Below are 11,523 nucleotides of genomic sequence, written 5' to 3'. Positions count from 1 at the left end.
ATGTTCAAGCAATTTTAGTGCATATAATAAATGTGCTTATTCAAGTGTAACAAACAATGTGAATAGTAGAAGTGTCTTGGACAATGAATATACATAGTTTAATGAGAATAAATGTGTGATTTACAAAAGTGAGTGCAGTTCTTTACAAAACGGGTGTGTGTGGGGGCGGTGGGCAGTTACTTTTGGCTAAATGGAAAATGTGATAATCTGTGTTAGTGCGCTTTTTAGAATGAAATATTTAGAGATAAATATGTAGCCTAATAATAAATAAATATTAAAATATTTAATGTTCTCTGGCATCATACCCAATAATGCTTGGTATGCAATGCAGGCATGTGATGTTTCTGTTTGGGTATGTTTTTCTCCCTCACATAGCACGGGTCGTAATAGTCCCATTCCATTCCGGAGTCCCACACACCGTTGTTGAGACCGTCGCTGTCCGCGGATAAAATCCGGAGCGAGACACCTGGAGAAGCGTTTGCATAATTAGCTTGGCAGTGATGGAAAAAGTATCCAATTGTCATACATGAGTAAAAGTAATGATACCTTAATAGAAAATGACTAGTAAAATACTTAAGCGTCAAAAGTAGAAGTATAAATAATTTAAAATGCTTTAAATTTATGCAAACCGGATGCCCCCCCCCCCTTATTACAGGGATAGCAAGGGGCACACCAACACTCAGACAATTTACAAACGAAACGTGTTTAGCGAGTCCGTCAGAGGCAGGGATGTTCTCTTGATCCAATTCACGCACTTAATGTACCATCTTCGTGTCGTGTTAAGCGTTCAAAATGTAAGGAGTAGCCTACTTTTGGGTGTTAGGGAAAATGTATGGAGTAAAAAGTACACTTATTTAGAAATGTAGTGAAGTAAATGTCAAATAGCCCAAAAAACGACGTAAGTAGCACTTTAAAGTATTTGCACACCACTGTAGGTAGGCTGTGATAGGCCATCGCTTTCTAATGGTGGAGAACATTTGATATTCATACTTCATGTAAATGTAAAACCGCTATGTTCTAGTAGGCCTAATGATAGCTCACCGGCGCTTGCTCCAAAGTCGCTGTCCAATCCAGGGCCCATGGTGGAATAGTTGTCAGATACAACAAAGCATGACATCTCTGGAGGCATGTTACTGGTATAGTCACATTCGAAGTCAAACATATCAAACTGGTGTTCTATGTTGTTCATTAGCTCCATGGTGCTGCACCGACGCATGGGCCTCTGGTCAGATGTTACCTGCGTACGTAAAAACAGTCATTCATCACATGTATCCAAGACAGACTTCAGGGTTACAAACTAATTTTAGGCTAGAAACCACGAACTAACCGTTGAGTGTGGATTATTTAGCGCAGGCGAGTTGGGTGGTACAAGGTCAGGCCGTTCTACCTCTGAATCACTTGACTGCGGTAGGACAGGGGCGCTTCTGCGCCAGTTAATTTTGTTCCTGCTGTACATTCGTGACCTACGCGTCTGGTCGACCCTGGAGGTGGCCAATATGGTGCTCTGCGTCCTCGGAGACTCCAAGCCACCGCCTGTGGCCCCGTCCGGCCGGATGAATCGGATTCTCTGGTCCACTGCTGCCCTCTCCTTTGACGAAGTTCTTGAAGAGTTCGAGGGCTGTGCCGGAATTGTCTCTGCAACCGAGATGTAAGCCCCTATCCCATCTTGATTTGGCAACAATGGCATCTCGGATATTCTGGTCATTCTCTGGCGCATCGACAGAGTAGACTGTAACATACTCTCGTAGTCCTCTCGTCTTTTTTTGTTCTTCTTTGAACAAATGTGTAACTTGTAACCCAGAAACAAACAGTTCAACAACAACAGAAGAACCACACACGGTAAGAGTAGAATAATAAGTAGCGTTAAACTGGTAATTGGCAAACCATCACTCCGATTTGAGGGTGGTGTTGATGGGCCTATTTGCGACATTTCATCACAAATATTTTATAGGATCCAATTCCAGAACACAAGATTTGTGAGTTTGTTCAAAATGACTTATCCTAATTGGTTATTTTCTGTGAGCACGCAGGTGTTTTGTGGCACCAATCAATTTCACTATCCTGCGTTTGAACACAATGAGTGCTTGGATTTTGTGCTTGGCGAACCCTGTGGTCATGGTCTCTTAGATTTTCTGCTTCAAGATCTATCCAATTTGTTCGTGAATATATAGACATATAGACAATATATATACATATAGACAACCAAACGGAGGCCTACTCGAAAATGTTTGAGACAATCAGTTGTGTTTTGACCAGGTGGTATACAGAAGATAGCCCATTTGGTAAAAGACCAAATTCATATTATGGAAAGAACAGCTCAAATAAGCAAAGAGAAACAACAGTCCATCATTACTTTTAAGACATGAAGGCCAGGCAATTTTGAAAATTTAAAGATCTTTTAAAGTTTCTTCAAGTGCAGTTTCAGAAACCAAGCACTATGATGAAACTGGCTCTCATGAGGACCGCCACAGGAAAAGAAGATGCAGAGTTAACTCTGCTGCAGAGGATACATTTATTAGTTACCAGCCTGAGAAATTGCAGCCCCAATAAATGCTACAGAGTTCAAGTAACAGACACATCTCACCATCAACTGTTCAGAGGAGACTGTGCAAATCAGTCCTTCATGGTTGAATTGCTGCAAAGAAACCACTACATAAGGACACCAATAAGAAGGGACTTGCTTAGGCCAAGAAATATGAACAATGGACATTAGACCAGTGGAAATCTGTTCTTTGGCCTGATGAGTCCAAATTTGAGATTTTTGGTTCCAACCGCCGTGTCTTTCTGAGATGCAGAGTAGAGTGATATTCGCATGTGTGGTTTGCACTGTGAAGAATGGGGGAGGAGGTGTGGTGACACTGTCAGTGATTTATTTAGAATTCAAGGCACACTTAACCAGCATGACTACCACCGCATTCTTCAGCAATACACCATCCCATCTGGTTTGCGCTTAGTGAGACTATCATTTGTTTTTCAACAGGACAATGACCCATCACACCTCCAGGCTGTGTAGGGTCTATTTGACCAAGGAGAGTGATGGTGCTGCATCAGATGACCTGGCCTCCCCAATCACCTGACCTCAACCCATTTAAGATGAGTTGGGATGAGTTGGATATTAGAGTGAAGGAAAAGCAGCCAACAAGTGCTCAGCATATGTGAGAACTCCTCCAAGACTTTTGGAAACCCTATTACGGGGGCTGAGTCGCTGACTTACTGGTGCTCTTCCATGCCATCCCTAGGAGGGGTGTGTCACTTGAGTGGGTTGAGTCACTGATGTGATCTTTATGTCCGGGTTGGCGCCCACCTCTGGTTCATGCCATGGGGGAGATCTTTGTGGGCTATACTCGGCCTTGTCTCAGGGTAGTAAGTTGGTAGTTGAAGATATCCCTCTGGTGGTGTGGGTGATGTGCTTTGGCAAAGTGGGTGGGGTTATATACTGCCTATTTGGCCCTGTCCAGGGGTATCGTCAGATGGGGCCACAGTGTCTCCCAACCCATCATGTCTCAGCCTCCAGTATTTATGCTGCAATAGTTTGTGTTGGGGGGCTAGGGTCAGTCTGTTATATATGGAGTGTTTATCCTGTCTTCTCTCGGAGGACCTAAGCCCTAGTACCATGCCTCAACTACCTGGCCTGATGACTCATTGCTGTCCTCAGTCCCCTTGCTGTCCTCAAGTCCACCTGCTCGTGCTGCTGCTCCAGTTTCAACTTATTATCATCTAACCCTGCTGGTCGTCTATGAACGTTTGAACATCTTGGCCATGTACTGTTATCTCCACCTGGCACAGCCAGAAGAGGACTGGCCACCCCTCATAGCCTGGTTCCTCTCTAGGTTTCTTCCTAAGTTCCAGACTTTCTAGGGAGTTTTTCCTAGCCACTGTGCTGTTTGGGGTTTTAGGCCCGGTTTCCGTACAGCACTTTATGACATTGGCTGATGTAAAAAGGGCTTTATAAATTAATTGATTGATTCCAGGTGAAGTGGGTTGAGTGAATGACAAGTGTGTGCAAAGCTGCCATCAAGGCAAAGGGTGGCTACTTTGAAAAATATATATTAAAATATATTTTAATATGTTTAACACTTTTGGTTATCACGTGTTATTTATTCGTTTTCATGTCTTCACTATTCTACAATGTAGAAAATACAAAAAATAAATAAAAACCCTTGACTTACTAGGTGTGTACAATAGTTTATTTAACATTTTTAATGGGACAAAGGCATCCCTGCCGGCCTAACCCTGACGATGCTGGGCCAACTGGTCGGTATTCAGTCAGGATAGCTGGCTAGACTACCTACCATTAATATATATATATATATATATAGTTAATTGTTAGCTAATTGAGGGACCTCCCTAACAAGAGAGGAACTGCTGATGTACATCCACATTTCTAAAATCACACCAGTTGTATTTTACTATTCTTACTCTCAGTAAGTTGAGACCCCGACTGAGTTCCTAATAAATACATTTGATTCAATTTTATCGATAAACATTGTGAAGTTTTGCAGTACAGTACTGCTCAAAACCTACTGCAACCACTGAGGATCTGCAACAGTTTACCACAGTAATCCTTTCTAGCACGATATATACACTTATTCCAAAAAGCACACCAGATATACCCTGGCATTATGTGGCTGAGCGATGAGGAGAAACAAATGTTTTTTTTGCAGAATATTTAGATAAAGCCTGGAATAAAAGAAAAAAGGCTACCTATAATCCAATTGTACAAATATTTAGCTTCTGTGGTAAATGACACGTGTATATAGATGGTGTAGAGGCTTGTCTCCCATATGAATCTTCTATGTGGTAAATGACACGTGTGTGTATATAGATGGTGTAGAGGCTTGTCTCCCATATGAATCTTCTATGTGGTAAATGACACGTGTGTGTGTGTATATAGATGGTGTAGATGCTTGTATCCCATATGAATCTTCTATGTATGTATGTATGTATGTATGTATGTATGTATGTATGTATGTATGTATGTATGTATGTATGTATGTATGTATGTATGTATGTATGTATGTATGTATGTATGTATGTATGTATGTATGTATGTATGTATGTATGTATGTATGTATGTATGTATGTATGTCCTTTTACTGCTCTAGGAATATAATTATTGTTTGGATAACCTTTATTTACTATTATGTATAGATTTTTTACTTACATTTCTTCACTATGCAATGCGCAATGCAGAGAACACTCAAGCTGAACCTCGGCAAGACGGAGCTGCTCTTCCTCCCGGGGAAGGACTGCCCGTTCCATGATCTCGCCATCACGGTTGACAACTCCATTGTGTCCTCCTCCCAGAGCGCTAAGAACCTTGGCGTGATCCTGGACAACACCCTGTCGTTCTCAGCTAACATCAAGGCGATGGCCCGTTCCTGTAGGTTCATGCTCTACAACATCCGCAGAGTACGACCCTGCCTCACACAGGAAGCGGCGCAGGTCCTAATCCAGGCACTTGTCATCTCCCGTCTGGATTACTGCAACTCGCTGTTGGCTGGGCTCCCTGCCTGTGCCATTAAACCCCTACAACTCATCCAGAACGCCGCAGCCCTTCCCAAGTTCTCTCACGTCACCCCGCTCCTCCGCTCTCTCCACTGGCTTCCAGCTGAAGCTCGCATCCGCTACAAGACCATGGTGCTTGCCTACGGAGCTGTGAGGGGAACGGCACCTCAGTACCTCCAGGCTCTGATCAGGCCCTACACCCAAACAAGGGCACTGCGTTCATCCACCTCTGGCCTGTTCGCCTCCCTACCACTGAGGAAGTACAGTTCCCGCTCAGCCCAGTCAAAACTGTTCGCTGCTCTGGCCCCCCAATGGTGGAACAAACTCCCTCACGACGCCAGGACAGCGGAGTCAATCACCACCTTCCGGAGACACCTGAAACCCCACCTCTTTAAGGAATACCTAGGATAGGTTAAGTAATCCTTCTCACCCCCCCTTTAAGGTTTAGATGCACTATTGTAAAGTGACTTTTCCACTGGATGTCATAAGGTGAATGCACCAATTTGTAAGTTGCTCTGGATAAGAGCGTCTGCTAAATTACTTAAATGTAAAATGTAAATGTAATGAAGAATTGTAATTTAATTATCACAGTGAATTATTGTAATGTTTCTTTGTGTCAGTTAATCCCATAAGGGATGGATTACCAATTGGTGATTTAACACGAAAATGAAATTTCATTAATTCATTCACTTTTTATTTTTGGGTCAACCGCTTGATCTGCACTTGGATGTAGTCAGATAGCTCTCAGGCCTCATTGGTCTTCCATGATTTTGTGGGAGGAGACTTTGTCTTGCCCAAGACTTTGTCTTGCTCCAACTTCTGCATCCATATTCAGATTGTTTGTGTTCAGCATTGCCTGTGGCAATATGGACATGCTCTGCATGAATTGTCATTCATGACCGCTGCTGCACATTTTATACGATAATCAAACACCAACACCATGAGTTAAAATTCTGCAATTTTCATTTATTTAACATGCTTTTCTTTGTGTCCATTTGTCAATTTCGAATAATACATTAACATCTGGTATAAGTTAAAGCACATATATACACAAACATTTCAAATGATTCAGTTGAACATTTGACAGAGGAATCTCTTTTAGAGACAAAGTTATAAATATTTTTGTACACAAGTACACTCTTGTACACAAGTACATATTTGTTATTGTAATAAATCAATGTAAAGGTGCAGTCATATGAAAACCATACAACCATAGCCTACAAGTGGTAGAATCATTTTGTCACGTGACTATCAACTACCTCAGGTTTCTGTAATAAGTCAAATGACTCGATTGGAATACCAAGTTCCTGATATAGGCAAGCAGTATACACAGTAACAGTACCTATTCCCTTTTCATTCAAGAGAAAGTCAGTAGATGTGCCCAGACACTCAGGAGTCAATTTGCCAGTTAAACTGTAAACCTTTCTACTTGTGGCATTGTATCTGTTAAATATGCTTATGAAAAGTGCCTATAATCAAAAAGCTTCCATCTGACCCTCTCCGGTGCCCTCTGCCATTGTCTCTAAACCGAGCACAGGGAGAAGCTGTGCTGGATTGTCACAGCACCTGGCAAGGCTGTGATTTTATTGGCTCAAACAGTAGGTCGTTAGCACAATAGCATGCTAGGACGTTAGCCCATTAGCACCCAGCGAGGCTGTGTTTGATGATCTCTTTGGACTGGGGAGGGATCCTGTCAGGGAAGGCCACCTGGAATTCCACCACCAGGTCGCCACGTGTGGAGGGGGTCTTGGCGTGGGGCAGGCCCTCGCCCCTCAGCCGCCGGATGCCGCCGGGCTTGATGACATCATTGCACGGCAGCGGCATCGTCCTGTTGTCCAGGGTGGGGACGTTGACTGTGCATCCACATAGAGCCTGGAAGGAAACAGGGAGGAAGATCGAATCTGTTAGTTTTCCGGTTGCTTGTTTTATGTTGAGAGCCTTTGTAATACAGTACATGCAGCAGACGCCATACCAAAATTAGCTGCAGTTGGAACTTCTGAATGAATGTATGAAACTCTTACCTAACCATGGTAATTTTCCAAGTGAATGTGTTATATCACAGAATTGAATATAGAGCATTTACCCCCTAAAGACTATGCTTTGCTCTGTTATGCAATGATAAGTGTTACAAATATCATACCGGTAATCTTCTCTGTATTCTGGCTGTGCGTGTGGGTGTCGGTACTCAACAGAGTGACTGAGTGGGGCCATGGGAAGATGGAGAGGAGCTCTTTGAAGAGGCTGCCATGTCTGTGAACGCTCTCATACTAATCTGAGGAGCGTAGGACGTGGGAGTGAGTGACTGCGAGCCAGAGAGAGAGCGAGAGGAAGGTAAAGGCTGGCAGAGGAGTCACTGAGGGAGCGAAGTGAAAGAAGTGTGAGGGGGCGGCCGACACAGAGGCTATATTTAGCTACAGCTGCTGCTCTCTGCAGGGTGCACTGCACTGTGTGTTCGTGGGGGTCTGTGAGCTGAGCTAAGGACAAGGTTGGAGCAGTTGTGGGTTAGCTGAGGGGGGCTCTGAATAGAACAGTGTTTTATCTATTCTACAGCCACCAATTTTAGCCATTGTCCAAAGTATGGAAGTGGCACACTTCAGCCATGCCTTGAATCTTCATGTAATCCTACCTAAACTAAAAGTATGGCAGTGTTGTAATTCAGCTAAGACTTACTGTGTTATACACCCAAATAAACACAAACTTACTTCTTTGAGGGTGATCTTGGCTGTATACACAATGTGGGACCCATCCCTCTTGTAGTGGGGGTGTTTCTTGTCCTTGAGAACGAAGGCCACGTCGGCGGGTATGTTGTTGGGCGTCTCGTCGCCCTCTCTGGGGAAGGTGATCTTGGTACCTTCCTTCCACCCCTTCTTTACCACCACGTTCAGGACCTTGTCCTCGGTGCGCAGGCTGCGGCCGTCCGGGTTGAGACGGCGCCGAGTGATCTTCATGTGCTTGGTGCAGCCATGGAACACCTCTTCCAGGGTCACCAGGAGGTCGTGCACCACCGCCATGCCTTGCAGACGCCGACGTCCGCGCCGAAGCTTCTCGCCAGTGGGGCCATAGTTACTGTGGTAACCACCGACGTGGCTGAAGGTGAAGCGGCTGAAGGGGTTGAAGAGCTCCTCCTCGCCGTCGGGCCCGAAGAAGATGTCGAAGTGGTCGGAGCCTTGGAAGGAGGAGGAGAATGTGGCATGGGCGTCACCGTGGTAACTGTACTGATGGGTGTTGTTCTCCTTGCCTGCCATGGACACTCCGCCTCCGTTCTTAAGACCTGAGACACAAAAGGAAAAAAGACAGTACAGTTTACTAAGGCAGAAGATGTGTGATATTCCATCTGGTCCAATCTTCTATTCTACTTATCACTCTGAGACAAAGTTCTTACTCATGTATATTTGGTTTAACACTTCTGGAGGGCTTACAAAATGTACATTTGGCAATTTTTTAAAGTTTGCAGAAACATTTTCTTGGTGGATGGCTGAATAATTTATCAGCCTGCGGTTGTCTCCACCACACATGTTGGGCTGGCTCTCTGGTGGACCAGGTTACATTTACATTACATTTAAGTCATTTAGCAGACGCTATTATCCAGAGCGACTTACAAATTGGTGCATTCACCTTATGACATCCAGTGGGACAGTCACTTAACAATGGTGCATCTAGGTTCTACAGATTTTTTGCTAGATGCAACAGCAATTGGCAAAGGTACTGCTGCTTACCATCAACCATTCAACAATGCATCTGCCTGTGCTATAGTAACTACTTCTACTCAACTGACAAAGGCAAAGAGCCCTACTAGGCTACTTCTGGTTAAATGACAAGGGAAGGAAGGAAAGGCTCTCACCTTCTTCTCCAAACTGATCATAGATGACTCTCTTCTTGGGGTCGGTCAGAATCTCGTAAGCTTCTGCGATCTCCTTGAACTTGTCTGCGGCGTCAGCAGCACTGTTCTTGTCGGGGTGAAACTTTAGGGCCATCTTCCTGTATCCCTTCTTGATCTCATCTTCGTTGGCGTCTGTCTCGACGCCCAGGACCTTGTAGAAATCCTTCCCCATAGGCTTGATGGACATAACAGGCACCTCTTGGTCCTTTTGGTTCTCCTGGAGAAACAGGATGAGAGAAGAAACACGTTAGATCTCTATAGCCTACAGATGTCCTTTTATAAGGGCGTTGACAAATGCCTGACTGAATCACCAATAGATTCACTTTGTCCTTTGTCTAAAAGTCAGATTCGAACTGTGCCTCAATGAAAAGATATGAAACCAGAGTTGGATAAGATGTGGTAGAAAGATAACTAATTCCCTGGTCTGTGGGTTCTAAACTGTCCTGATAGTGCTCTCGTTGCCATGCCCATGATAATGCATTGCTAAGCATCCGTCACCTTTATGACACCCAGCAGGTGTGACATTCAACAGTTGATTGAGAATGACCAAGACAAATAGCACAGAGTCACCAATGATTATCAGGAAAGCCTACTGTGCTAGTTTGTACCAATATCAGAAGATGCATACTTGGAAATGTCAGTGTTATGAATACAAAATGACCACAATATCAATGTATTATTAAATATTGCATTCAGCCAATGAAAACAGTGTTATGTTAAAACTAGCCCATGGCAAATGCAATCATGTCCATTTCAGTCTTACCGACTAAAATTCAGATATTTATCTGCTCACCTATAATACAGACAATGTGAATATGGGGGGAGCTCGTGTGTATGAGCATGGTGAAGCAGACTGCAGCTCCTACCACAGATCCTGGATGCACCCTGATTGTCTCAACTAGGCTACACTGTCTGCAGGATACTGGGGAACCCATTGCTCCCATACAAGTTGAACAGGCTACAGTTCGAAAAGAACATTCAATATTTGACATAAATCACTATGCTTAATCTCAAAGACTATTCTCAGCAATTAGCAAAATCTTTGAACTCAAGTCTTTTTAACGACACAACCATAAGGCACAATTAATGACCAAATGCGTAAAATGAGCATTTCTTTAATTCATTACAATCAGTAAATTACTGAAATTAATACAATTGTAAAAATATAACTTACCCCTGATGAAGAGCCCGAGCTGTCATTCCTGTTCATAACGCGGACCTTGCACTTGACATTTTTGGTTTTCACTCCAAACTGTGTCCAGATCAGAACCATAGTGTTCTCTTATTGAGGAGCTGTCCGCTGTTCTGTGGTGCTGAACGTTTCTTAGCTGTTTTAGCTGTGCTTGAGCTGTTGGTTGACTGAACCGCTGACTGCAGACTGTGCTATATACCGCCGCCGCAGCCCTTTACTATACACTCACCACCCACGCAGCGTGACTGAGCTTTCCCAAAACCCGCCCATTTTCATACGCACAAGAGGGAATACCGTGCCTACCGATTTCTCCTAGAGACCATTGGTGTTCGCAGCATTATCACGCGGATGTAACAGCCTCCTTCTCCTTCTTGAGGCTCGTTTCCGGAATTCTGAGCAGAAGCTCATGGAACAGTCACGATCAGTGAGGTGAATCCTCAGAGCTGTCGAGGGTTGTCGACTGAAGACTGACTGACAGATAGACATCCCTAGAGGCTATTTAATCCCCCTGACATGGACCATTGGATTGAACAATCCCTGGAAGCTATGTGATTAGAGAAATTAATCGTTATTGTTTTCTAGTCAAGTACTAATTTATATGACTATATATACTCTGAAGCTCAGTTGGTAGAGGATTGCGCTTGCAACGCCAGGATAGTGGGTTCGATTCCCAGGACCCCCCTTATTTAAAATGTGTGCATGCATGACTGTAAATCTATTAAGATAAAAGTGTCTGCTTACTGGTTTATATTATAATATTTAATAGGGGAACAGATAAGGACATACGATCCCAGTATGGTGACATGCATTCTCAATCTACTTCATAACAACAAAGTGTTTATTTTAGGTTTTGTAGGATGCTCATCTGGTTGTTAGATATCTGGTTAGATTAGATGTGCTTCATATGAACAAAGTATAGAATAGAAATGGACTGATGATAGAT

The 11,523-nt window shown here is 43.6% G+C and overlaps 2 protein-coding genes and 1 long non-coding RNA gene across 3 annotated transcripts in view; 1 reads left to right on the top strand and 2 right to left on the bottom strand.

The window, feature by feature from the left end:
- Positions 1–117: 117 nt before the first annotated feature.
- hwa (huluwa) lies at positions 118–1,982 on the bottom strand. Its single transcript, XM_046290261.1, has 3 exons — positions 1,328–1,982; positions 1,042–1,237; positions 118–466 (listed from the first exon to the last, which is right to left on the bottom strand). The coding sequence occupies exons 1-3, from the start codon at positions 1,928–1,930 to the stop codon at positions 300–302; spliced, it is 966 nt and encodes a 321-aa protein (XP_046146217.1). The 5' UTR covers positions 1,931–1,982; the 3' UTR covers positions 118–299.
- The window catches only part of LOC123989325, a 27,882-nt gene continuing 17,146 nt past the window's right edge, over positions 788–11,523 (top strand). Inside the window, exon 1 of the long non-coding RNA XR_006830553.1 lies at positions 788–898. This is a non-coding gene — a long non-coding RNA (uncharacterized LOC123989325). The remainder of the gene's footprint in view (positions 899–11,523) is intronic.
- LOC123989321 (dnaJ homolog subfamily B member 5-like) lies at positions 6,454–10,771 on the bottom strand. Its single transcript, XM_046290256.1, has 4 exons — positions 10,563–10,771; positions 9,350–9,605; positions 8,211–8,779; positions 6,454–7,380 (listed from the first exon to the last, which is right to left on the bottom strand). The coding sequence occupies exons 1-4, from the start codon at positions 10,659–10,661 to the stop codon at positions 7,147–7,149; spliced, it is 1,158 nt and encodes a 385-aa protein (XP_046146212.1). The 5' UTR covers positions 10,662–10,771; the 3' UTR covers positions 6,454–7,146.

Source organism: Oncorhynchus gorbuscha, linkage group LG11 (assembly GCF_021184085.1).
Source record: "Oncorhynchus gorbuscha isolate QuinsamMale2020 ecotype Even-year linkage group LG11, OgorEven_v1.0, whole genome shotgun sequence".
Classification (NCBI taxonomy): Eukaryota; Metazoa; Chordata; class Actinopteri; order Salmoniformes; family Salmonidae; genus Oncorhynchus; species Oncorhynchus gorbuscha.
Note: the sequence above shows the minus strand (reverse complement) of the source record. Positions and strands in the feature narration are given on the sequence as shown.

What these genes read in the sequence shown, in the direction of transcription:
- hwa (XM_046290261.1), bottom strand. Translation starts at nt 1,930, where the DNA reads ATGTCGCAAATAGGCCCATCAACACCACCCTCAAATCGGAGTGATGGT. An exon ending in TAAATAATCCACACTCAACG is followed by an intron (nt 1,238 to 1,327) that starts GTTAGTTCGTGG and finishes TTACGTACGCAG; the next exon opens with GTAACATCTGACCAGAGGCC. An exon ending in CGACTTTGGAGCAAGCGCCG is followed by an intron (nt 467 to 1,041) that starts GTGAGCTATCAT and finishes ACGCTTCTCCAG; the next exon opens with GTGTCTCGCTCCGGATTTTA.
- LOC123989321 (XM_046290256.1), bottom strand. Translation starts at nt 10,661, where the DNA reads ATGGTTCTGATCTGGACACAGTTTGGAGTGAAAACCAAAAATGTCAAG. An exon ending in GCTCGGGCTCTTCATCAGGG is followed by an intron (nt 9,606 to 10,562) that starts GTAAGTTATATT and finishes CTGTTTCTCCAG; the next exon opens with GAGAACCAAAAGGACCAAGA. An exon ending in TGATCAGTTTGGAGAAGAAG is followed by an intron (nt 8,780 to 9,349) that starts GTGAGAGCCTTT and finishes TTTGTGTCTCAG; the next exon opens with GTCTTAAGAACGGAGGCGGA.